This window comes from Budorcas taxicolor, chromosome X (assembly GCF_023091745.1).
Source record: "Budorcas taxicolor isolate Tak-1 chromosome X, Takin1.1, whole genome shotgun sequence".
Lineage (NCBI taxonomy): Eukaryota > Metazoa > Chordata > Mammalia > Artiodactyla > Bovidae > Budorcas > Budorcas taxicolor.
The window spans coordinates 86,638,967-86,666,349 of record NC_068935.1 but is presented as its reverse complement, the minus strand read 5'-3'; the positions used below and the strand labels follow the sequence as shown (position 1 = coordinate 86,666,349).

At 46.5% G+C, this 27,383-nt stretch overlaps 1 protein-coding gene across 6 annotated transcripts; it reads right to left on the bottom strand.

Annotated features, from left to right (window-relative positions):
• Positions 1–18,040: 18,040 nt before the first annotated feature.
• On the bottom strand, positions 18,041–25,726 carry WDR13 (WD repeat domain 13). Of its 6 annotated transcripts, XM_052662998.1 has the most exons (12): positions 25,601–25,726; positions 25,177–25,256; positions 24,276–24,516; positions 23,417–23,526; positions 23,167–23,297; positions 22,267–22,574; positions 21,397–21,577; positions 20,932–21,073; positions 19,692–19,810; positions 19,090–19,270; positions 18,417–18,494; positions 18,041–18,089 (listed from the first exon to the last, which is right to left on the bottom strand). In XM_052662998.1, the coding sequence occupies exons 2-12, from the start codon at positions 25,215–25,217 to the stop codon at positions 18,056–18,058; spliced, it is 1,566 nt and encodes a 521-aa protein (XP_052518958.1). In that variant the 5' UTR covers positions 25,218–25,256; positions 25,601–25,726; the 3' UTR covers positions 18,041–18,055. The 6 variants fall into 6 exon arrangements, with proteins under 6 accessions (XP_052518958.1, XP_052518956.1, XP_052518960.1 ...); XM_052662996.1 differs by lacking the exon at positions 25,601–25,726 and having other exon boundaries at positions 25,177–25,470; XM_052663000.1 differs by lacking the exons at positions 25,177–25,256; positions 25,601–25,726 and adding an exon at positions 25,062–25,142.
• Between the last annotated feature and the right edge of the window lie 1,657 nt (positions 25,727–27,383).

Sequence of the window (27,383 nt, the reverse complement as noted above, 5' to 3'; positions counted from 1 at the left end):
TGGGGGCGGGGCAAGGGAACACAATTCAACCCACACCACCTTGTTTCAGCTATACCAGGATGCTTCATTAGTCAATGCTAATGATTACTGACAATAATTTCTAATTTTCCCTGAGTACTTGCCATATTGTGGGCACTGGGCTAAGTATTTAATGTGCATTATTGCATGTGATTCTTTCCCTCCACCATAGACACTATTATTATACCCATTTAATTGATAAGGAAACTGAGGCCTAGTGAGTTGGAGCAACTTGCCAAGTTTCTCATTAAGTTAGAGGTAGATTATAATTTCCAAAATTATGGAAATTATACAGGTGGTCGATTATAATTTTCAAAATTACAAAAATCATACAGGTTTCTCCAGACCACCTTACCTCTCTCCTGAGAAACCTGTATGCAGTTAGAACTGGACATGGAACAATGGACTGGTTCAAAATTGAGAAAGGAATACATCAAGGCTGTATATTATCACCCTGCTTATTTAACTTATATGTAGAGTACATCATGCAAAATGCTGGGCTGGATGAAGCATGAGCTAGAATAAAGGTTGCCTAGAGAAATATCAATAACCTCAGATATGCAGATGACACCACCCTTATGGCAGATAGTGAAGAGGAACTAAAGAGCCTCTTGATGAAGGTGAAAGACGACAGTGAAAAACCTGGCTTAAAACTCAACATTCAAAAAACCAAGATCATGGCATCCAGCCCCATCACCTCATGGCAAATAGATGCGGAAATAATGGAAACAGTGACAGACTTGATTTTATTGGGCTCCAAAATCACTGCAGATGGTGACTGCAGCCATGAAATTAAAAGATGCTTACTCCTTGGAAGAAAAGCTATGACCAACCTAGACAGTGTATTACAAAGCAGAGACATCACTTTACATACAAAGGTCCTTATTGTCAAACTATGTTTTTTTCAGTACTCATGTATGCATATGAGAATTGGACCATAAAGAAGGCCGAGCATCAAACAATTGATGTTTTTGAACTGTGGTGTTGGAGAAGACTTTTGAGAGTCCCTTGGACTGCAAGGAGATCAAACCAGTCAATCCAATCCTAAAGGAAATCAATCTTGAACATTTCATGGGAAGGACTGATGCTGAAGCTGAAGCTCCGATACTTTGGCCACCTGATGTGAAGGGCCGACTCATTAGAAGAGAGCCTGATGCTGGGAAAGATAGAAGGCAGGAGGAGAAGGGGATGACAGGATGCGATGGTTGGATGGCATCACGGACTCAATGGACATGAGTTTGAGTCAACTCTGAGAGAAAGTGAAGGATAAGGGAACCTGGCATGCTGCAGTCCATGGAGTTGCAAAGGGTCAGACAAGACTGAGCAACTGAACAGCAACAACATAATTTCCAAAAATGGTTGCAGCACTATTTCTGGCCCCATGTGTCTTTCCAGAACCTTGTCACTCCCCATCAAGAAGCAGAACCTTTTTCTTCTCCTTCTGAACCTGGGTAGGACTTTGTGACTGACTCAATGAATAGGGTATATGGGAGGTGACACTATGTAACTTCCAAAACTGGTCATCAAAGGTACAACTTCCACCTGCCTCCTTGGCCTTGGAACCCAGCCATCATGCTGTGAGGAAGCCCAAAGCAACCACATGGAGTGGCCCGGGCTACAACCAGCATCAACGTCCATCCATGTGAGTAAAGGAGCCTTCAGATGACCCAGGCCCTGGTCTTCAAGTCTCCAGCTGGGGCTGCAGACAAAGAGGAGCAAAGACAAGCCATCATCACTGATGTTACCCTATGGGGCTGTCCCAGAGCTCTGTGGCTAGTCCCAGGGTGGGGGAGTTGGGGACAGGGCCTGGTGAGTAGATTGCTCCTGCTGGCTAGTGTGGCATTTCTTTCATAGGATCTTATGAGACTAGGACAGCAGAATGGTGGCAACAGGCTGATTTGGGCTGACTTTCAGTTGTGTTGTTTATAGGCCAAGTTCAAGGCTCCTGGCCTGAAAATTCAGTGCCAGCCCTTGTGCTTGAGCTGCATGTGTATCAGCTCTCACCATGACCTTTTCATGCCTCCAGTCTAGGGCACCTAAAGGTACAGAGGTGGTGGCAGGTGCCTTAGCATCCAGGGCAATCATTCCCTCCACAGGCTCTGCGCCAGGTATCAGGCAAGTGCTCTGGGCCATGTCCACTCCCTCTAGGAACTTTCAAGACAATTGCTTCACAACTCCAGTCAGGTCTCTTGGCTCATCAATGTGGTGACATCATGTTCCCCCAGGTGGGTCTCAAGCCCTGCCAGATGAAGAAAATGGCAACCCACTCTAGCATTCTTACTGGAAAATTCCATGGGCAGAGGAGACTAGTGGTTTACAGCCCATGGGGTGGCAAGATGAAGAATGGACATTCTTTAAAAACAAAACAAAACTTCCCTGATGATCCAGTGGTTAAGGGTACATCTGCCAGTGCAGCTCACACAGGTTTGATCCCTGGTCCAGGAACTAAGGTCCCACGTGCCGTGGGGCAGCTAAGCCTGAGTGCCACAACTACTGAGCCCATGCACTCTAGAGTCTGCTCTGGAGCAAGAGAAGCCACTGCAGTGAGAACCCTGCACACCGTAACCAGAAAGTAAACTCCACTTGCTACAACTAGAGAAAGCCTGCTCCCAGCAATGAAGATCCAATGTGGCCATAAAAAAATACAATTCTTTTAAAATGAAATTTATGGATTTTATTATTATAGGTTGTTTTTATTTATTTTTGGCCACACCATGTGGCATGGGGAATCTTAGCTCCCCGACTGGAGATTGAAGCCGTCCATGCCCTGTGCATTGAGAGTGTGGAGTCCTAACCGCTGGACTGCCAGGGGACTCCAAGAATGAACATTCTTTCTACAGCTGAGACTTCTCGCTCTGCCATGGGCGCCATGCTTTCCTCCGCCCTAGTGGGGATGTGTGGAAGGTAGGGGTGCAGTCAAGTTTGCAATAGATCTCATTCTAGGAATGCAGTGATTATTGTTGAAAGAGTTCAAGAAAAGACATGGCTAGAAGTTTCCCTGTTCTACATTTACAATATAAAATTCCAAACAGAAAATTTAACATGACCAGGAAATGAAGTATTTTTGTTCACATTTCCCCACGTACTCTGTGTAAGGTTTGCTGTTGTGGGTCTAATCAGCAAAACACAGAAGTATGAGGAGTCACTGGAGGCTGGGATTTATGGGCAGCCCAATGTACGATGCGATGTCCCAAGTAAGATGTAACCAGCATTAAGTAAATGGTATTAGGAAACTGCACAGGCAGGAGCTCCATATTTTCCAGTACAAACAGATTCGAAAGAGCCACAGTATTGTGAGTAATAATGGCGTTGCTACCTTCTTGTGGTAGGAGATGAAATTAGCCAGGAGTGGCACTGTGAGAAAATAGAAAATATATATTGTTTCTGCCCCTGATTCCTGACACAGAGCTCCTGAACCCCTTGTAAACTCCTCCATGACAAGAGCACTAGCAGCCATATATCAACATGAATCAGCCACAGTTATACATGTTGATGTATGACAGAAACCAATGCAACACTGTAAAGCAATTATCCTCCAATTAAAAATAAAAAAAAGAAACAGCACTAGCAACATCTTTTATTCTATTGAGGGACTCTAGGTGGGTCTGGATGGCTCCTGGATGCTGGCTGGTCACCAGAAAGACCACACCATAGTTAGAAGCTTGAAATTTTCAGCCGCACCTCCCATCCTCCAGAGAGGGGAGAGGGCTGGAAATGAAGTTAATAATTGATCATGCCTACGTGAGGAAGCCTCTGTAAAATCTCAATAGCGAGAAGTTCTGGGAGCTTCCTGGTGGGTGAACCATCCACATGCCAGGAGGGTGATGTACCCCAGTGCCACAGGGACAGAAGTTCCTGCACTAAGGAGTCTCCCAGACCTCACACTAGGTATCTCTTCATCTGACTGTTCATCTGTACCCTTTATCATGTCCTTTAATAAACTGGTAAACGTTAAGTATTCCCCAGAGTTCTGTGAGTTGCTCTAGCAAATTAATCTATCTTGAAGAGGAGGTCGTGGGAACCTCTGATTTGCAACCAAATCAGACAGAATTTGTGGGTAACCTGGGGACCTACTACTTGCAATTGGCATCTGAAGTGGGGTGAGGGGCAGTCTTGTGGGGCTGAGCCCTTAACCTCTGGGATCTGATGCACTCTCCAGGTAGATAGTGTTGGAATTGAGTTAAATTATAGGACACCCAGCTGGTGTCATAGAGAATTGCTTGATGTGGGGAGAAAAACCCACACATCTTGGGTCAGAAGTGTTGTGAGTGTTCTGTGTGAGTAGTATAGGAGACACATCAGAAAGAGAAACACAGAAGGAGGTGAAAAACTTGGTTTTTCCCTACATGGAAGGTGAAGGATGGTTTTTTCCTTTTTAGGCACATTTGACAAAAAAAAACAGAAAAAAACAAAAAAACAAAACATAAAGAACATAAGGAGATGGCTCCTGGACCTGAAGAGGAAGAGATGGAGACTGGAAATACAAGGATTATTCAGGTGTATTGACTATACAATAAACAGATACCTAAATCTCTCTTCTTGGGAACCTGCTATAGAGCACAGGGAACTCTATTCAGTGCCTCGTTGTGACCTAAATGCGAAAGAAATTTAAAAGAGGAGCTATGTATATATGTATGGTGGATTCACTTAGCTGTACAGCAGAAACTGACACAGTAGTGTAAAGCCACTATATTCCAATAAAATACCTCTTCTCTACACTTTTTTCTAAATCCTCATTAATAAATCATAATACCACATGTGAACCCATGATTTTCAATACATTTTTAATTCAAACTATTCATCTAGATGGAGACCTTGCAAAAATATTAGTCTGTGGCCCCAGACACCTTACAGGCAATGTGGTAGGCAGCCTCTGAGATGGTCCCCAATGACCCCTGCCTCCTGGGGCTCATACACTTATATCATCTCTTCCCCTTGAGTGTGGCCTAGATTTAGAGTGTCACTTCTAACAAGTAGAATTAGGAGAAATGATGAGGTAGCATCTCTGAGGTTAGTTTATAAAAAGACTGCAGCTTCTGTCTTAGGTACACTCCTACTGGCTTCCACTGTCCCTGCTGCCACCCATTGCCTTTTCCCTCCCTCAACTAGAGCTCAGCCAATTATATAAAGTAGTACAGGCTATCCTGTGAAGGCAATGTGGAGGAGAGAGGCCTTGGAGGGGCTAGCTGCAAGAGGTACAAACTAACACGCCAGATACTCTGTGTGGTCTCTTGCCCAACCTTCATTCATTCACAGAGGCCCCCAAATTGTCAGATCATAAAGGCAAATTCCCAATCATTGCCGCCACTGATGGACAATAACTTGGTTACAGTAAGCCCAAAACAAACATTTATCAGCCAGCAGGGCAGGCAGTATGGCCTGGCCTTGACTATTTTTCTTTTAATCCCTGCAAGAAGCAGGGTGATATGTGCTAAAACTTTCTTTTTCCTGCACTTTTGTTATTGACTGCCGCTGGAATAGCCTTTCTATAACGCCACACTTATCTCTGTGTTCTTCTCCTCAAGAACGCACAGTGGCTCCCTCCTTCCTGTTATCGCATGGATTCAGCTGATCATGTTCTCCTCTTCTATGCCAGCCAGCCATCTGTCCGAATATGCATCGAGGCCACGGCACTCACCGGGCATCACAATCATCAAAAGCAAGGCCGGGGTGACCTCTGCTCTGAGTCTGCATCACTGCATGGGTTTTAGGGGTCACCAGGAAGGCTGTTTTCCTGAGAGCAAAGGTTTTATCTGTTTTATTTCTTGTTAAATCCTGCTGCAGTGCCTTACACAGTGTGAAGGCTCAGGTAGTACATGTCAAAAGAATGAATGAACTGACTCCCTAACCTTCAGCTGGGTCCAGAGGAAACTGACCCACAGAGTGGAGAGGTGACTGGTTCAGGACCATGGATTAAAAACCTGGGTCCTCACTCACTCACCCAGTGGCTACCTGTTTCTTTCCCAGCCCTCTCCCTGCACCGCCTAGACCCCGTTTCAAGGAAGCCCTGGCTGCAGTTGTCAGCTCTGCAGGGTGGGCCTCAGGTGATGAGAGCCACCTCCCCACGGTCAAGTCCTGCCTTGGCCAGCCCACATCTGATGACCCATCAAGGCACAGACATAAACCCCTATGGTTTCCTCCCAACAGGGTCACTCTGATGGGCAGCCCTGGCTCCAGAGCTCCTCTTTGGGACCACCCAGACTCTGTGGGGCCCTCATCACAGATCAACTGGCCCTTCCCCCAATCCCACTTCCTCCTGCTTCCCTGCTCAGGAACCAATCCCTAATAAACATGTTATACCCCAAACTCCATCTGAAATTTTGCTTTCGGAGAACCCACCTTCTAACACTGACTATTCTCCAAGGGCCCAATAAAATGCCCCAGTGATCCCAGGGGCCTTAACACTGCCTCCAGTTCTACACCAGTTTGGGGGAAGCAGGTGAATAGAATAGCCACCTCATTTATCAGCTAAATGTAGATGTCTAACTAGTTGAAAAAGTAAATTTATTTAAAGCTCACCTGAGAATACTGGAGGCACATGATGCAAAACAACAGGTGCAGGAGATGACTGTGTATTTCACTGGTGCCGAGTTGTATTAAACTCAGTCCAACACAAGCAGGCAGGTGGGATGGAGCATGAAAACACGGGGATGGCTTTTATTCAGAACACATCTCCATGTGTTCTGAAAAAAATCTAAAAGCCCAAAGGAACAGCAGATGGACTGCATTTTTCTAGATCTGGGAAATCAGTCTTCCGAGAGCTCCTGAAACATGTAACATGCTGTGTAGCTCAAGAATCGTGTCAAACAGGTTATTTTAGCTTAAGACACACTCAACAATGAGTAGAAAGCAATGATACTTGATGCTTGAATAATCTCTCTGATGCAAGAATGAATAAGACCAGATCAATCCTGTCAGGAAACTAGAGCATCACCCGGGACAGGTGGAGGAAACAGCCTCAGAGAATTTAGCCCAAACCGCATTTAGGGTGGTGGGAGGACCCTGATGTCTTCGTTTTTAGAATTGAGTGCTAATTTCTAATCACTATTGCATCATGGTGGAGAAGGAAATGGCAACCCACTCCAGTGTTCTTGCCTGGAGAATCCCAGGGACGGGGGAGCCTGGTGGGCTGCCGTCTATGGGGTCACACAAAGTCGGACACGACTGACGTGACTTAGCAGCAGCAGCATTGCATCATGGTCTGAGAGTATGGTCATTGAAAGTTATGTTTTTAAATAACTTGAGGGTTTCTTGTGGTTCAGTAATAGAGTAGTGCACATCTTTTTTATTCAGACGAGGTTGTGAGGTAGAATTTGACCACAAGTGACTTCTCATTTTGAATAAAACCTGAAAATGGACCTGGAGTGGGGGATGTTCATAGATAACACAGAGCAGATTGGTGGTTGCCAGAGGTGGGGTGGGGGCAATGTGAAACGGGTGAAGGGAGTAAAAAGGTACAAACTCCCAATTATAAAACAAGGGGATATAATGTATCACATGGTGACTATAATACTGTAATATAATACTGTTAATAATACTGTGTTGCATATTTTAAAGTACTCTTAAAAGTTCTCATCACAGAAGAAAGATTGTAACTATATATGGTGATGGATGTTTACTAGACTTATTATGGTGATCACTTCACAATATATACAAGTATCAAATATTAATGTTTTATATTTACATCTGAAACTAATATAATATAGTATGTCAAGTATACCTCAATTAAAACAAAAAAAAAAATAGGACTTCCCTGGTAGTCCAGTGGTTGAGAATCTGCCTTCCAGTACCCGGGACTTGGGTTCAACCCCTGGCTGGAAAACTAAGATCCCACATGCCACAGGGCAACTAACCCGCAATAAAAGATCCCACATGACATAACAAAAATTCCCCTGTGCCACAACTAAGACTGACACAACCAAATGAATAATAAATACATATTTTTTTTTTAATGGGCCTAGGGTAGTCAAGAACTAATACGAACATTAGACATTATACCTGTGGCCACTCATAGTCACTGCAAGAGAGAACACCCAAGGCCATGAGAGTACCCTTCTTTGAGTCCAGAGCTGAGAAAAACACGTAGACCACTTCCTCTATTTTGCTGCATTTTCCACTAAACCTAACTGCAGGCCTATTTCATTTTTAAATGTCTAATATGAAGACTGTTCAACTTGATCCAGCCATATGGATAAGTTGGCAAGGATTCAATTGGCTGTCTTCTAGTTCTTTAGCTGACGATCTGGTCTGTTATATGGACTATAAAAATTCGTTACTACTATATTTTTAATCTTGACCATGCTCTGGATCAATATAAACGGTCCTTTTTGACTGCTTCATGCTGTTTTCCTTAATTTTATCTTGAATTTATACTGCAACTACTATTTTCTCTGTCTTTACTTTTCTCATACATTTTTACTTACTGTTTAAAAAAATCTGCGGGGGTCGCTCCGCAGAGAGACGCAGTGGAACTTCCCTCAAAAAAGCTGAGGGGTCCCGAGGAGAGGTGAGCCTGCTGTCCCGCCAACCCAGCCCCTCCGGGAGCGAGAGACAATCACACGCCACAGACATTCTTCCACAGGTGTTCCGTCTAAGCAGCTCCGCCTTATTGCCACAAACTCTTGGTTTATATAGGCAAGCAAGGGGGTTTTGCGAGGGACTTTCTATAGTTGCACCAATCACGTTAAAGGTCAAATCATCATGTGCCATAATTGCACCAATCACGTTAAAGGTCAAATTGTAGTATACCATAGTTGCACCAATCTCGTTAAAGGTCAAATCGTCATGTGCCTTCATTATAACAGGAGTCTATGGTGATCACGCGCTGTCCACGTGCACAGAAATCAAGAGAGCCAATCAAAAACTGTAACATAGACCACGCCCCTATCTCTTCCGCCAGGCGCCATCTTAGTTTCCGACCGGAAAGCTAACCCATCTTTTTTAAGGTTTCCCATTTAGGGCCCCACAAAAATCCTGAATTATTTTGATTTAGACATTATTTGATTTTTGAATTTTTACTCAATCTGTGTGCCCAGTCTGCATGCCCTTGTCACTTAATGTATGGAATTTAATCCATTAATATTTATCCTCAGAATTTTAATTCTGTATTGTTTTATGTTTTCAGTATTTTTTATGCTTTCTTGGTATTTCCTTCTTGGTCTACCTTTTGTTACAGAATCATTTCTGTTTTCAAGTGATGGGAAATTTCTCTCTTCTCTTTGTAATTCAACTTATGATTATCTCTAAGTCTTTTTAAAAAAAGACTTTGTTGAATCTACCTTTATCTAATTATCCACAACAGAAATGAAGGATATCTATTCATTTCTTATCTCCTTTGTGAATGGAATGTGAACGCTCCTATGGTCATACAGACATGAGTTTGAATGTTCCGAGTCACACAGACTGGGTACAGGCACATCTGGGGTAACAGCTGGGATGTGGAGTCCCATGAGTCACACACAGAGTAATTTAGAAACAGGTCAGACAGACCGGGCGTAGACACTCCTATATAACACAGGCTGTGGTATGAACACTTCTGGAGTCATATAGACTAGGGTATTGACATGCTCAGGTCACAAAGGCTAGATGTGGACACTCCTCAGTACATATATCCTGAGGTAGGGACCTCCTGCAGTCACACAGACTGGAGTGTCGACACTTTGGGGGTCTACAGACTGGAGTTTGGACACTTGTGTTCATAAAGACTATGCTATGGAGACTCCTTGGCTCACACACACTCAGGTATGCATGATGGGAGTGTCCATATTCCAGCCTGTGACTTCACTAGAATCTACATTTAGCTCTGTGAACAGTTTGGTGCACATTGCAATCCCCCACCCCATTATATCTGATTGTAGCTTGTATTTCACCAGTAGTAAACACCTATAAGAAGTCCTTATAAGTTCAGTAGTTTTTATCCCCAATATTTGAATTCAGACAAGAAGGCCACTAATGCTAGAGTATTTACCATAAGTCCTGGTTTGAAGTTTTACCAAAGGGGCACAGATGGTGAAAGACATAACAATGGTCCAGGTTCAAGGTCAGAAAACAGGGCATGGATGATAGACTAGTTACTAGTCTGTGCTCTAAAACAAGAGTGTTGATGGTAAAATGACTAACCGTGTTTAAGGTCAGGCCAGAGAGTCAATAACAGTAGTTTCCTTATCAGAGGCCCCAGTGGAAGGCAACATCACCAGAGGGGAATTGACAGTGGAAGAAGTAACAGGGACTGTGGTTCAAAGTCAGATAAGAGGAGTGTTGATGGTAGAAGAGTTAACACACAGAGTTCAATAATAATAGACCAGAAAAGCCACTGATGGTGGAATAAAGAGACCCAGATTTAGGGTCAGATAAAAGAAGCTAGGATTTTTTTAATTAGCTAACAATCATTCTGTTTGATTATATACACAGAGTGGTGGTGATGTTAGACTAGTTAGCAAATGCTTGAATTCAGACTAGACAGGCATTAACAGTTAACAGGCCCTGGTTTAGGGTCAGTCCAGAGAAACAGAGATGGAGACAACTGAATAAATATTTGGGTTTGAGGTCAGTCAAGAGGGGAATTCTAAAATAGTTCACAGAGCCTGGGGTTTGAATTCAGATTCCAGGAACACTGATGTTGGAAGAAATAACTGTACCAGTTCAATGACAGACTCATAGGGCAGTCATCAGAAAATCAGGTTTGAGGTCAAGTCAGAGGGGAGTTAATGGTGGCACATGTAACAGAGGTTTGAGGATAGGCCTGGTGTGGAGGGATTTAAATGGCTGTGTTGGATAGTTAAGACAGTAGATCATTGAACCTGGAAGAGTAAATATTAGACAGATGGAAGAGCAAGGATAGTAGAAAAGCTTTGATTAGGAAGCAGGATGACATTGAAGATGGGATGACAATCAAACAGGCCCTGTTTTGAGAACAGACCAGGACACTGTCACAGAAGTTAATAGTGGAACATGTCTGAGGTCAGACTAACGGAGCATTGTGACTTGTGTTAAAGTGGCCTGGGTTCAAAGTCAGATCAGAGAGGTTGAAGGTTGAATAGTTCAAAAGAAGCCCAGGTACAATTAAGGTAGGAGTCTTAGATGAAGAATTAATAAGACATCTGGATTTGATTTGATACCAGAAGGGCCTTTCAGTTAGAATATGAAGGCATAGGTTTGTTAGGGACCAAACGGCGGGCTCTAGGACCTGAGTCATGTTTACCAGAAAGAGACAGGATATGCGCTCATCCTGCCTGGCCAATCATGTAACGCCAGCTACTCCTGTAACTGAGACAAAGAACTGCCTGTATATAAGCTGCCATACTCCTTTGTTCAGGGCTCTTGTCGCATTCCCTTGTGTGGGATGAGACTTGGGCCCTAGCGCGCTAGGAATAAACAAACTCCCTTCTTGCGTTTGCAATACTGTGGTGGACTTGCTCTCTCGGTCGGTTCGGAGATACGGGCTCGGAGCATAACATCTGGGGGCTCGTCCGGGATCTCCATCCCGCCGGGGAGGACAACTCCCCTGGAGAAGGGAAAGGCTACCTACTCCAGTATTCTGGCCTGGAGAATCCCATGGATTGTATAGTCCATGGGTTGCAAAGAGTCGGACGCGACTGAGTGACTTTCACTTAGAAAATAATGACGAGTATAATTAAGAAAAACTCTTTCAAAGCAACAAGCAGGGAGCATACCCAAGTAAGAGCTCTGATAAATGAAACGCCAGGAATGTTTTCAAGTCATGTACTTGCTTATCATTTGCTGTTACTGGCTTCTCTTTCACAATTTATCAATCCGACTGTTGTCTATTTCAGTACGTGTCGAGTCACTGACCAGATTCCATAATCTAAGAGCATTCGTACGGTGTTGACATGTGCTATCTTCATGGTCCCCTGTGATAAAGCAATTACATCCTACTGGTGTTGTTAAGAATTAACAGCCCCAGATGCCATGTTTTCCTTGCTTCCCTACAGAGGAGCCCTGTAATGGGACATGATGTATAAAAGTCACCTCACTTCTTGCCACTGGAAGGAACACATGCATTCCAAATAAAGAGGCATTATCTTTCCGAAGAGTAAGAATGAAATCTAATGTGGTTGACTTGGGTGCTAAAATGTCCTTTTAGGCTGAATTCCCCTTCAGTGAATAAGAGAGGGACTAGCCCAATGTAAACGAGAACGTGAGGCTCAGCAAAGATGGTTTGAGTCTTGGTTTCAACAATCCCCTTGGTTGACCACCCTAATCTCCACCTTGCTGGGACCCCTGCTAATACTTCTACTGATGCTTACCTTTGGCCCATGTATTATCAATAGACTTATAGCCTTTGTAAAAAAAACGCATAAATACAGTACAGCTGTTTGTGCTTCGACAACAATATCAAACTGTGTCTCAGGACCAAGAGGAAGATTCCTCTATATGATCTAAGGACAGAGGGGAATGTTAGGGACCAAACGGCGGGCTCTAGGACCTGAGTCATGTTTACCAGAAAGAGACAGGATATGCGCTCATCCTGCCTGGCCAATCATGTAACGCCAGCTACTCCTGTAACTGAGACAAAGAACTGCCTGTATATAAGCTGCCATACTCCTTTGTTCAGGGCTCTTGTCGCATTCCCTTGTGTGGGATGAGACTTGGGCCCTAGCGCGCTAGGAATAAACAAACTCCCTTCTTGCGTTTGCAATACTGTGGTGGACTTGCTCTCTCGGTCGGTTCGGAGATACGGGCTCAGAGCATAACAGGTTCAGGTCATGTCAGAGTAGCGGTGATGGTAGGATACTTAACAGAGACTTTGTTAAGGTAGACCAGAAGGGCACTGATGGTGGAACTGTTAACAGAGGAGGTCAAACCAGAGAGGCTGGCATCTTAAAACAGTACAAAATTAGATCAGAGGAATTCATGTTGGAATAGTTAACAGAATTCTCTACTCACAGTCAGACCAGAGGGCTGATGATGGTCGAATAGTTTATAGAGGTCAGGGCAGCAGTAGAATAACTAACAAAAGCTCTGGGTTTTGGTTGAATGTGAAGCCTATCATGTTGGATTAGTTAAGAAATTCTCATGTGGTATCAAAGATGGTCTTGATGCCATGAGAGCCAGCAGAGTCTGAATTTGAGGTCATACCAGAAACGCCTTGACGATTCTAGAGTTCAAAAAGGCCCAGTCAGAGCAGAAAGCAAGGGATGGTGGGATATTAACTAGAGGGCTACATTCAAGTTTGAACCAAAGAACAGTTGGCAGAATTTCATTTCCAAATAAGACCAGAGGGGTACTGATGGTGGCGTGGTTAAGAGTTCCAGATCTGATGTCAAATCAGAGGCACAGTGATGATGGACAAGTTAACAGAGGCCCAGGTTTGACTAAGTTTATTTTTTATTAATTGTTCTTTAATTTCCCCTTAGATTGTAAGTCAAGAAAATCATGAAGATAAATTTAAAACAGAATGTCAACTCTGTTACTTCAGAATTTTGCAAGGAGAAAATCCCCCAAGTCATGTATAACAACATCCATGATCAGTCATCTTGAATCCAGATGCAATAAAGAACATGAAAAATGTGAAGAAAGGAAGGTGTTAGAGGAAAATGAGGTTCCCCCAAATGATGTTGAGGTTGACTAATTTTAGTTGAATCTGAGCATCTTTTTGGTGCTTCATACTATGCAGGAAAGAGCTAGCATGGAAAGGCCTGCTTCAATGGGGGTCCTTGGCTGGCATCTGGAAACTTCCGGGCAATTTCCACCACTCTCTTAACTGAGTGACTTGATGTGCCTGAACTGTCCACCCAAGCACTGTGGTTTATGCTAAATAGCTGCATTCTTTCAGGGAGTCTGGAAGTTGGGTATGTGCTAGGCAAGCGGGCACCTATGTGACCAGCCCCCAGTAGAAACCATGGATGCTTCCCTGGTTGATAATGTTTCACATGTGCTATCACACCTGAGGGAATTAAGGATGTCCTGTGAGGCTTTGCTGAAAGACACCTTGGAGGCTTGTGCCTTGTCTCCTCTGGACTTGACCCCGGTGTGCCATTTCCCTTTGCTGATTGTGTGCTGTATCTTTTTGCTGTAAAAATCATAGCTGTGCATACAACCATATGCTGAGACTGAATGCTTCTAGCAAATCACTGATTCTGTGAACAGTCCAGCTCTCTGGACTATCACCACTATCACATCACCATTTACCTTAAGGTCTGTCAGATGGAACTACCAGGTGCAAATGCTTCTGGCTGCAAGTAACCACACTGTCTGGTAACAGTGGCTTGGATGAACAAGAGGTTACTTTCCTCCAACAGGACTGTGGGTGTTAGTTCAGCAGTTCAACTATGTTGGGCCAGGCTGGCGTCTCTGTGACTCTGTGGACTGAGCCTGAGGTCTCAAGGTGGTAGCTACACTTCCCATTGATGCATCTGGCCAGCAGCCTATGAAGCTAGAGGGAAGAGAGCAACTGGAGCAAGAGCCTCCTTGATATTATAGAACTTTGACATTTTCCGGGTGACTCAGGTCATTGACAAGAGATTTGGGTTATCAGTTGCCCTGCCTATACCCCAAAGTTTCTCTCCTCATTCAGTGCTCAGTAGCTCAGTCATTTCCAACTCTTTGTGACCCCATGGACTGTAGCCTGCCTGCCAAACTCCTTTGTCCATGGAATTTTCCAGGCAAGAATACACTCAGGGCTCCTCTCAAATACTGAACATTACTCTGTGGTCTCTGAGCTATTCCAGGCCCTGAATTTGGGCCCTGGGTGGGCTTTGGAGGAGGTGGGGGTGGACTGGGGTTTCTCTGAGGTGAAGAGAGATTCCTCATCCCCTTCCTCCCACAACACGAACCATCACCTCAGCCTTGGGGTCCATGGTTGCTCTGCACTGCCTTGGCGTTCTCAACACCTCTGCTACCTACTTGCAGAAAACAACCAATGCACCAACAGGTGTGGGGCTCACAGAGTGGCTGCCCCAAAGGTGGGGGGAGCCTAGGAACCATAGCCTCTCTGAGGAGCAGGCAGAGTCCTGCAGACTAATAGGATGAAACCTCTGTGGTAGAAGCCAACATTCCCTACCTTAGGCCCTCTGCTGCCACCACCCCATCACTGCTTGCCTCAACTAATGCAGGGTCTCCTGACTGGCCCCCCTGCTCCTGCTCCCCTGCCTCAGTCTGTTTTCTTCACAGTGCCCAGAGGGATCCTCTCATAATGAAGTCAGTTCATTCCCCTACTGTGCTCAAAATCTTCTGGGAACTCACCCCTCACTCAGCAAAAAATGTTCAAGTCCTCATGGTGGCTCCTAAAGTCCTCCAGCATTGGACCTGTCTAACCTTATCTCCTACCAAACCTTGATCCAGCTATACTGGCCTCTATGATGGTCCTTCTGGAACACTCCAGCCTTGGTGCATTTGCACTGCCTTTTCTAAACCTATAATATTCTTCTCCCTCACACACAGTGGCTCTCTCTCTTCATTCAGGTATTTGTATAAATTTCACACTGTCAGAGACTCCAGGCTTCCCAGGTGGCTCAGTGGGTAAAGAATCCACCTGCAATGCAGGAGACGCAGAAGATGAGGGTTCAATCCCTTGGTCGGTAAGATCCCCTGGAGGAAGGCATGGCAACCAACTCCAGTATTCTTGCCTGGAGAATCCCATGGACAGAAGAGCCTGGAGGGCTACAGTCCATAGGGTTGCAAAGAGTTGGACACAACTGAAGCAACTGAGCACGCACAGCGATCCCCAGATAGCCAAAGCAATCTTAAGAAAAAAAAAATGGAGTTGAATTAGGCTCCTGACTTCAAACTATAATACAAAGATACAGTAATCAAAACATTATGGTACTGGCACAAAAAACAGAAATATAGATCAATGGAAAAGGATAGAAAGTCCAGAAATAAACTTACATGCCTATGGTCAATTAATCCATGACAAAGAATACAATGGAGGAAGGACAGTCTCTTCAATAAGTGCTGCTGAGAAAACTGGCCAGCTACATGTAACAGAATGAAGTTAGAACATCCTTTGAAACCATATACAAAAATAAATTAAAAATGGATTATAAACCTAAATGTAAGACCAGATTCTATAAAACTCTTAAAGGAAAACATAGGTAAAACACTCTTTGACATGAATTGCAGCAATATCTTTTTGGATTCACCTTCTAGAGTAATGAAAATAGATAAATGGGACCTAATTAAACTTTAAGGCTTTTTACACAGCAAGGAAACCATAAACAAAACAAAAAAGACAATTTTCTCCCACAGAATGGGAGAAAATATTTGCAAATGATGCTATCAACAAAGGATTAATCTCCAAAATATACAAACAGTTCATGTGGCTCAATATCAAAAAAAACCAACCAACCCTTGGGATTTCCCAGGGGGTCCAGTGGTTCCACACTTATCTCTCAGGGGGCATGTGTTCAATCCCTGGTTAGAGAACTAAGATCTAGCATACTGCATGGTGCAGCCAAACAAAAAACAAACAGGCAAAAATGAGCAGAAGATCTGTCAGGGAATGTTTAACAGGAGGATTCCTATGTGCTGTTTCTCATAAATTCTCTGTTCCTTATCAGTTCCTATTTAGGGAACGAGTAGAACTGCATCCAGCTCTCAGGACTGAGATCATGAGAAACGGTATCTGCTTGGATTCCTTTCAGTAACTCCCTTCAGTGACTCTTTTCAGCATCGGCGACCTTGTATGTATTAGACTATCCATATTGTGGCTATTGATAAAATTTCATCCTGTGTAATAGCTGAGTAATCATCTTACTAAAGATATATAAGCCTGCATTTCTGCTAATAAAATACCTTTGCTCCATCAGAGGTTGGGTTCCTGTGTCTGTCTGTCTTTCTCTCTCTCTCTCCCCCTCCCTCTGGCTCTCTCTTTCACTTTCTTATCGTTGACTCTGGACCACCAGGTTCCAGTCCATTAAAGGACCCTCAACAAATATCTAAATAGACATTTCCCCAAAAAGACATACAGATGGCCAAAAAAGCACAAGAAAAGATGCTGATCATCACTAATTATTAGTGAAATGTAAATCAAAACTACAATGAGATATCACCTCACTGGTCAGAATGGCTATTATCAAAATTCTACAAACAATAAATGGTGGAGAGGATGTGGCAAAAAAGGGAAAGCCCCCTACACTGTTGGTGGGAATGTAATTTGGTACAACCACTATGGAGAACAGTAAGGTTCCTTAAAAAACTAAAAATAGAGCTACCATATGGTCCAGCAGTCCTACTCCTGGGCACATGTCCCGAGAAAAATGTAATTTGAAAAGATACATGCACGCCAGTGTTCACTGCAGTGCTATTTACAATAGCCAAGACATGGAAGCAATCTAAATGTCCATCAACAGAGGAATGGATAAAGATGTGACATACAGAGTTTCCCTGGTGGTCCAGTGGGTAACAGTTCACCCTGTAATGCAGAGACACTAGTTCAATCCCTGCTCAGGGAAGATCCCACATGCCACAGAGCAACTGAGCCCTTATGCCACAACTACCAAGCCCACACTCTAGAGCCCATGAGCCGCAATTACTGAGCTCACATGGTGCAATTACAGAAACCCAGGTACCTAGCGCCCACACTCTGCAACAAGACAGAAGCCCCCACAATGAGAAGCCTGCACACCACAACAAAGAGTAACCCTCACTCGCTCCAACTAAAGAAAGCCAGCCTGCAGCAATGAAGACCCCCATAGCCAAAAAATAGAATTAATCTTTTAAAAAAAGATGTGATACACATATATGATGGAATATTACTCAACCATAAAAAAGGATGAAATAATGCCATCTACAGCAACACAGATGGAGCTAGAGATTATCACACTAAGTGAAGTCAGACAGAGAAAGATAAATATCATATGATATCTCTTATTTGCAGGACCTAAAAAACACACAAATGAATTTATTTACAAAACAGAAACAGACTCAGACTTGGAAAACAAACTTATGGTTACCAAAAGAAAAGGTGGGAAGAAGGAATATTAATAAATTAGGGGTTTGGAATTAACATACATATACTTCTATACATAAAACAGATAACCAGCAAAGACCTACTGTACAGCACAGGGAACTCTGGTCAACATTCTATCACAACCTCATGGAAAAAGAATCTGAAAAAGAGTAGATACATGTATATATATAATTGAATCACTCTGCTGTACACCTGAAACTAACACAACATTGTACATCAACCATACTCCAATATAATATGAAATCTAAAAAAATACATAAAGGTTTCCCTGGTGGCTTGGGGTCAAGAATCTGCCTGCCAATGCAGGAGACAATGGTTCGATCCCTGGTGCAGGAAGATCCCACATGCCACAGAGCAGCTAAGCCCATGGGCCACAACTATTGATCCAGTGCTCTAGAGCCCAGGAGCCACAACTACTGAGCCCACGTGCTACAAATACTGAAGCCTGTGCCACAAGAGAAACAACCTGAATAAGTCTGCACACTGCAATGAAGAGTAGCTCCTGCTCACTGCAACCGAGGAAAGACCACACAGCAACGAAGACCTGGCACAGCCAAAAATAAATAAAATTATTTTACAAAATACATAAAAAATAAATTTTACATGGTCAGGAACATCTGCAATCATGATACCAAAAAGAGCCTAATCCTCCCCACCCTCTTGCAACTCTATCCCCTATCCTTTCTCCTTACAACACTCAACTTTAGCTGACCCATTATATAGTTTTGTCTATTATCTACCTGACTCCACTAGAATGTAAGCCTCACAAGGGCAGCGATTTTTGTCAGTTTAGGTCACAGCTGCACCCTCAGTGCCTAGAACAGTTACTGGCATGCAGCAGGTGCTCGATAATGTCTGTCCAACGCATCACTGTGTAAAACACGTGAAGCAGTGCCTTTGACATGGCAGATGTTCATAAATGGTTGTCGAATGAATGAATGAATCAATGTACAAAGGCATGAATGAGGAGGTGAACCTCATCCCATCTTGGGTCCTAGAGCTGCCCTATCCCCCATCTCGCCCCCTGCAGAACTGGAAGCCAATCATCAGCACAACCACAGGAACTTTATTTACAAATACAAGACTGGGGCAGGAGGTGGGTAGGAAGGTGAACAGTAGCAAGGCTGGAAGTCTCCTACTTCTGCTCCCGCCTCCAGACGATAACCATGCCACTAGCATCGCTCGAAGCCAGCAGGCTCTCGTCACAGTTAAAGCTGACATCCAGCACGGGCGCACTATGGCCCTGCAGCTTGTTGACGGCGGCCTTGGCTGCTCGCTCCACGTCAAAGAAATGCACACACATGTCCTCACTGCCAGTCACTGCCCAGATGAGAGGAGAGACCATCAGGAGGTGTTGCAGGAGGCAGCGGAGTGCCCTGCGTGTGGAGTCTCTGAGGTGTCTGAGGTGTTGATGGATTTATGTCCAAGGTGTGAGGTCCCAGGGCTGGGGTCCCTGGGATGTACCAGCCCTAGATGGGAGGTCACCTAACTGTGTTGGTTCTGTTTCCAGAGTGTGAGGTCTCTGCGTTCTTTGTTGGTGGGGGTGAGGAGGGGCTGTGTCTCAGGCTATGAAGTTTCTGGGCTGTTTGGGGGTCTACGTTCAAAGTGTGAGATTGCTGGGAGTTTTTGAAGCCCAGAAAGTCAGGGCATTAGGGTATCCTGATATTTGAGCCAGAACAGCACCACCCCTGGTCCCTGCTCCTCCCTGGCCACCCAGACACCCCAACCCCATGGGACTCACCCACACAGGCCCCCTGGCGAAAGGACATGAGAGGGCAGAAGATGCTGCGCACAGGGTGTGAGCTCTGCTCAATGGGGAAGCTTCTCTTCAGCTGCAGGGTCCCCTCATTGTCCACCACCCTGAGAGGAGGAGAAGAGTGGTTCAGGGGGCAGCATGAGCCCCGGGGGAGACAAATGATGGGCTAGCCTGTGTCCCCACCCCCACACCCAAGCTCCTTTCAAGGTTCATGAAATCCAGTTTTGAGACCACTGCATAAACATATAAAGCATAGGCTAGAGTGCAATAGTGACTGTTTGGAAGCTGTATCTGTTGATATATGTGGGGAACCACTGCTGTTTAATTCACTAGTTCCTTTCTCTAAGGATCCCTAAGAGATCCTGGAGTTAGGACATGCACAAAGAGAGGAAATGGCTGACCAAACTACAGGACCCCTGCACTGTGGAACACTGCATGGCCATTCAAAGGAATGAACCCAAGCTACTCCAGGGAGTCTGGGGCATTTCCACGGCAGTTTGGTAGGGAAAGCTTTCTGGCATGCAGCCTAGGCTGAGAACTGCATTTAGGTGACATAATTGTGTGGAGATAGTAAAACTCCCTACTTCAAAAAGAGAAAAAAAAAGGAAGGAAAGAAAGCAGGCCACAGCTCTAAGGGCATGCTAAGTCACTTCAGTCGTATCCAACTCTTTGCGACCCCATGAACAGTAGCCTGCCAGGCTCCTCTGTCCATAGGATTCTCCAGGCAAGAATACTGGAGTGGGTTGCCAGGCCCTCCTCCAGGGGGGGTCTTCCCAACCCAGCAATCAAACCGACCTTTCTTACATCTCCTGTACTGGCAGGTGGGTTCTTTACCACTAGCGTCACCTGGGAAGCTCTAAGGGGGCTCTAACACATTTTACGGCTCAGTTTGCTCATCTATAAAATAGACGTGTAAATAGCACCCACCTCATATGGTTTTTGTGAGGATTAAATGAGGTGATATGTACAAGGTGCTTTGAACACAGCCTGGCCCCAATAATTGCTATGAACATGCTAACTACTGCTATTACTATTACTTCTCCTTTTGCATTACTGCTCCTATTGGCGCTGCCGTTACCATATTATCAGGAGACCAGGCCTCCACCCTCAAGGAAGTTAATCTCCACCCTCCATGGCTCAGTCTGTTGGGAAGAGAAGGCTCTCACGCTAGTCTGACAGAGGGGACAGGCTCCCCACCTCCAGGTGGCACAGAAAGGAGACTCACCTGTAGAGCAGCAGCTTGTTGAGGCAAGCGTTGATGAGTAGTGAGGGGTCCCGGGCCTCACGGCTGACCCAGGAGCGGGCAGAGATGCTAGTCACGGGGCTGCCCTCATGTACCACCAGTCGCTTGGCTTTGGTCAGCTTCCCTGTGGCAGCAGAGAGAGAGAGGAGGCAGAGGTGAGGGCTAGGGCTGTGCACCGGGAGGGTGGGAGTGCAAGCACCCGGATGCAGGCTGGGGGCCTGCCTGTGCGTGCTAAGTTGCTTCAGCTGTGTCCAACTTTTTGCGACCCTATGGGCTGATCCTGCCAGGCTCCTCTGTCCATGGGATTCTTCAGGCAAGAATACTAGAGTGGATTGCCATGCCCTCCTCCAGGGGATTTTCCCAACCCAGGGATGGAACCTGCAGCTCCTGCATTGCAGGTGGATTCTTTTCCACTGAGCCACCAGGAAAGCCCGGGTGCCTGCCTACCTGTGGCCATGTCAAACAGGAAGGAGAAAACACTGCCGCGGTCATCACCCGCCCAGAGCAGCCGGCCAGGGGCATCAAAGGACAGAGCGAGGACGCGGCCCGTCAGCTTGCTGGAACCACCCTTCACTTTCTTGCCCGTGGAGATGTTCATGACGTGCACATTGTGCTTGGCATTCCCCACCTGTGGGTGAGACCCAGGCACCATCATCCTGCTCCCAGCTAGTCCTTCTTGAGGCTGCATTTGATGGGATTGGCTGATCCCTGTGCCCTCTCATTATAGGAGGGTGGGTCGGTAGACTGCAAGGTGACCCAGGCCGGTAATCCTCCCCAGCTGGTCCCTCTTGCAATTTGACCAGAACAGACAGCTGCTCCCAGAACTAAAGGGAACTGCCTGGTCCTTCTTGGAGTCTTCGACTATTCTAGGACAGCAGCTGCTGCTGCAGCTGAAAGGATCCCAGAGCACAGGCTCAGGGGGCCAACTCCCCCTACTCCCTGCTCAGGGCTGGGCTAGACTTTTCATTTCCTTCCCCTGCCCTCTGACTCTCCATCCAGGTCAGACCACCAAAGAGCTGCCACTGAGACAAGGTTTCCAACCAGTAACCCTGCTCCCCAGCCAACAACCCCCACAGCTGGCAAATGGTAGGACTACTGCTGATGGGGTCGTGACCCTACCCACAGACTGCCTCATCCCCACAGTGAGCCCACCCCAGTCCAAGAACTGAGACCGCAGTCCTGCCTTGTTTCCCTCTGAATCTGGCCAAAGGAGGATGGAGGTGATGGACTAGAGGGGACTCCTTATCCCCATTCCCTGAGACACGCCCTCCCGGCCTGGCATCCCTCCCTTGGCAAGGGGGCGCCCTGGAGCCTGACCACGGTAAGGTTGTTGTTGACCGGCTGGAAGGTGCAGCAGAGCAGTTCAGCGCCGTCAGGGTCAGGGATCTCCCGGATGCAGCGGCCATCCTCAGAGGCCCAGATGCGCATGGTGGCATCAAGGGAGGTGGACACAAGGATGTCATTGGAGAGAGACCAGGCAAAGTCGGAGACCCCGCGGGTGTGGCCCCGCAGCACTCGGAGCACAGTGGGCGGGGCAGGTACCAGCTGGCACAGTGAGATGCTGCCATCAAGTGAGCAACAGGCCAGGCGATGCCGGTCATCATTGGCGAAGCGCACCCTGGGGACTGCAAGGCCAAGGAGCCATTTGGTAGAGTCAGCATGCTCACTGAGTGCTTTCATTTATGGAAGCTTCTGACCTGTGAGCTGGGGGCCAGGAATCACTGCACCAAGCACAGTGGCCTCAGCAAAGGGCTTTCCTTGGCTGAGAAAGAGAGTTGGAACCCGGAAGGCCCTCTGCCAAAAACTCCCTAAATCTTGGCAGGTACCTTATGGACTGTAAATGACTTCTGTAGTGTGAAGTGGCTTCTACATCTCAGTTAGCACTTTCTAATTACCAAGGTCTTGGCAGTTTGCAAAACCCACTCTACCCTTTGCAAGGGGATTTCTCTGCAGCAGAAGCTTTAAGCTCCTTCAAGTGACTCACAACCCCAGAAGCCAAGTGCTCTTTTAAGGTGCACAGTCCTTTTATGGTAGATAAAGTAACCAAGGCTTTGCAGATCACTTTGCAGAGGGATCTTAGGTTTGCGAAAAGTTTGATGTATGGGAACTGCCCCATCAGAGATGGGCCCAAGACTCTGCATTCCAGAAAAGGAGGCACTGGATTGCTGTCAGTTTAGGCAAAGGCATGGTGATGGGACCCGCCATCCACTGGCTCACCTGCCTCATCCACGTGCTGGTCGAAAACATGGTACATGCCCGCAAAGGCATAGTTCTCGCTCAGCGATGTGTCCCCAGCCATGGCTCGACTTGCTTCTGCCGCTGAGGTGGGCACCACGCTGCCTGGGGGCCTAGGCCCCAGTAGGAGTGAAGGGTAAGAGAAGGGAGGTACTAGTGTGTGGCCTTTCATTGTCCCGTGGCCCCTCCCCCCCCCCACAAACCTCTTCTTTCAGCTGTCCCTGGTGCATACCTGTCCTCGTAGACAGCACGGTTCATCTGTGCTTGCAGTTGGTAGGAGCCTCGGCTGACGGAGCGGCGGTGCCCACGGGCCCCCAGGGCCCGAGGATCATCTTCAAAGTCCTGGCAACAGAGGGTCAAAGTGGGCACACCTTGCAAACAGCCCTCAAGAACCTATAAGGTCTAGAGTCTTCAAAATATATCCAGAACCATGGGAACTTCCTGGTAGTCCAGTAGTTAAGACCACACTTCCACTTCGAGGGCATGGGTTCAACCCCTGGTTGGAGAACTAAGACCCCATATGCCAGAACCAGATTCCTTCTCACAGCCACCACTGCTGGCACTACTATGGTGGCCTCTGCATTAGTTCCCTTGCTCTTGCCCCACTCAGCAGATATTCAACAAATGTTCTTTGAACAAAGAATGAACACTTTTCCACCAGAAAACCACTTGATTTAGTCTCTTGCCTCATTGAAGTCTCAGCTCAATTGTCACCTCCTCAGAAAGGCCTTCCCTGATCATCTCCACTAGAAACAGCTTTTTTCTGTCCCCTACACGAGTCCCGTTTCATTCCCCAAGTCTGCTTTATTTTTCCACGTCAGCACTCCTCACTACAAGCCATGGTAGTTATTCATTTGTTTATCTGGTTTGCTACGTTTATTGACCTATTTATTTCATTTATTGCCTGTTAATCAACCTATTTACCTTATTTGTATTTGTTGATTTGTATCATACATTATCTCTTTTTGCTTTCTGCTCATCCTAAGAGCCTAAAACAGTGCCTGGCACATAGCAGGTGCTTGACAAGTCTGTTGGATGAATAAATATGGAGGCAGGTAGTAAACACAGCAAGTGCATGGGGAGGAGCTCACCTCCATGCGGTCAAGGGTAGTGCGGCTGCTGCGGACGATGCTGTTACTATAGGCACGAGCGCTGCCTGGCTCAGAGAGGGGCCCGTAACGCTGGCCCAGCAGCTGCCCACGCAGCCTCAGGTACTGCCGACGCAATGCTGGAGGGTGCCCAGCTTTGGCATTCTCTCGCAGTAGCTGGCTGCGCCGTCGGATATATTGCGTCCGAAACTGTGGAAACGTTGGTGTGCGGTACGCGTTGTACCTGCGATGGCAGGAGGCAAGGCGGGCAGCAGGCACAGGACAGAGGGAGTCAATCAACTCAAGGGATAGGGAAGGAGAATGAGGTGTGTGTAAGGATGGCAAGTGGTCAGAAGTGGTGATGGGAGTCTCTCTGGTGCTGTAATGAGGGTGAGTCCACAATAGTAATGGGCATGGGAAGAAGGTCCGTGTGGGTACAATGGAGGCAGTCTGCAATTTTGCTGGAAGTAGTATGGGGTGGCCGAGTCAATGTAGACAATGGTAGGGGCCAATCTGACATGGTGTGGGAGTTAGTGTGGGGAATGGTGGGGGTCAGTATGGGATGGCGACTGGGTCAGGCTGGGGAAATGATGGTGGTAAAAGAAGTCTGGAGGCAAAAGTGGGAACAGGATGTCACTAGCCTGGGCTCTAGCACCCCCTCCCAAGGGTCTAATACCAGACGCTTTGCGCATGCCCACATGTGACTGCATTCTCCTAGCATGCTCTTTAACGACCCTCTCTGGCCAGTCATTCTCTCAAGCCCCGCACGCTACTACTGCACATGCTCACCTCCGGCAAGCCCACTCAGCCGCAAAAGGCAAGTTCTCTGCCCAGCCTCATTTATTGCCACTGCGCATGCACCACAATAACTTCCGCTCCCACGAACTCCGACCCCACGCCTCACCTCGCGTCTACTGCTAAGACCTGCTGCCACACCGCGGCCATTCCCTGGCCTCCTCTTCCGGCGTGTCCGCCCGCGGGAGCCTGCAGGACAAGGGCCTGGAATATCAGCGTCTCAAGTGAAGAGATCTAGTTCCGCCCCTTCCGCCAGGCGATCGTTGCCATAGACACAGAGTCCCTCCAGTCCACGAAGTCGCGAAATCCCACCCGGCTGTTAGCATGGTCACCACCCCAGTCCTGCCCTTCCCAGGCAGCGCCCGGGTGACTCATAGCGACGATTCAGATCTGACCCCGCCCTTCCCGGTCACCATAGCAACGCCCCTCCCCCACCTAGTAATCCTTGTCGGCACTCCCCAACCATCTTGCCCCCTCCCACCCCACGCATTCCCTTCCCAGGTCCAAGAGCAGGACCCGGGATCAGGGACCACCTCCGGGGCTGCCTCCCGTTCTTGAGGCTCCCGGGGCGGCCCTGAAACCAGTGTCACCCTTCTCTCCTCTCTCTCTCTCTCTCACAGGCTCCAGTAAAATGGCCGCCTGCTGCCAGGAAGAGCCACCGAGCGCGGAGCAAGTCGATAGGAATCCTCCCCAGGGCGTGGGAGAAATCACGCAGGCGCGTTAAGGAAGAGGCGCTTTTGGCACAAGGATGGAGGCTCCGCCCTTTTAAGGTCTATTCACCCCCAGTCCCTAATGGCATTTAGGTACACAAGAACAACGTCCAGGGAGGACCGGGACAGGGCGAGTATGTGAATTACCCATTAAAAATCGGAAATACTACTTTAAAAAAAGACTTTCTTTTGAAAAGAGTGGCATAAGCTGCTTTTCAGCAGTACAAGCTTCACCAAGTAAGATTAGAAGTGCAGAATAAAAAATTGTCACACATGCAGAGGCCCCTAGAAAGTTCTCCAATTCTTAGGTGACTGATGGGCCTTCAGACATGCCCAGAGTAAGAAGAGTACTTCCTGTGTGTCTGTGATGGAGTGGCGGGGTGGGCTTGGATACTCCCAGGAAGCTTGGTCTGGACATCTCTAGAGATGGGAGACATAATTATGTACTACACGCTTTGGGGTTTGGATCCCAGGAGGCCATCTGAATCATCTTTATTTCAACTGCAACAGGAAGTTGCATCTGTATTCATCTTAACGTGATCAGGTTGTACAGTGTATGGAGTTGGACTACAATGTTTAGTAGCTTCCTGTTGTTGTTCAGTAGCTCAGTCATGTCCAACTCTTTGAGACTCTATGGACTGCAGCACTTCAGGCTTCCCTGTCCTTTGCTATCTCCTAGAGCTTGCTCAAGCTTATGTCTATCGAGTCAGTGATGCCATCCAACCATCTCCTCCTCTGTTGTCTGCTTCTCCTCCTGCCTTCAATCTTTCCCAGCATTAGCCTCTTTTCTAGTGAGTTGGCTCATCACACCAGGTGGCCAAAGTATTGGAGCTTCAGCTTCAGCATCAGTCCTTCCAATGAATATTCAGGGTTGATTTCCTTTAGGGTTGACTGGTTTGATCTCCTTGCAGTCCAAGGGACTCTCAAGAGTCTTCCGCAGCACCGCAGTTCAAAAGCATCAATTCTTTGGCGCTCAGTCTTCTTTATGGTCCAACTCTCACAGCCACACATGACTACTGGAAAAACCATAGCTTTGACTAGATGGACCTTTGTATGCAAAGTAATGTCTCTGCTATTTAATATGCTCTCTAGGTTTGTCATAGCTTTTCTTCCAAGGAGCAAGCCTATGTAAGGGCTTAACAGATCTTAACTGATACAGTTCTCAGAAATGTTGTTCAGATTATTGTTTGTTATAAAAGTAGTGTTATTTTCACACTATTTATATAATACAATAATCTGAACAGTATTTTTTAAAGCAACCTTAAATGCTGCTGCTGCTGCTGCTAAGTCACTTCAGTCGTGTCCGACTCTGTGTGACCCCATGGACTGCAGCCTACCAGACTCCTCTGTCCATGGGATTTTCCAGGCAAGAGTACTGGAGTGGGTTGCCAGTGCCTTCTCCAAACGTTAAATGAGACAGAGCCAAAAACGTCTTGCCCTTTGTGTTATAACAACCTCCCTTGTCCATGTAACTAAGCTATCTGTGTTCTTTTCAAGATGTTGAACACCACTTTGTTTCATGGTTGCTAAATAATAAACTATTTTGCTGCACAAATGTGTAACCACTAACATTTATTGGACATGCTAGATACTGTTTAAGGTGATT

Coding starts and splice junctions, on each gene's coding strand:
- WDR13 (XM_052662998.1), bottom strand. CDS start 25,217: ATGGCCGCGGTGTGGCAGCAGGTCTTAGCAGTAGACGCGAG. Junction 23,527..24,275: donor CTACCCTTGACCGCATGGAG/GTGAGCTCCTCC, acceptor CTCTGTTGCCAG/GACTTTGAAGATGATCCTCG. Junction 23,298..23,416: donor CGTGCTGTCTACGAGGACAG/GTATGCACCAGG, acceptor ACTGGGGCCTAG/GCCCCCAGGCAGCGTGGTGC.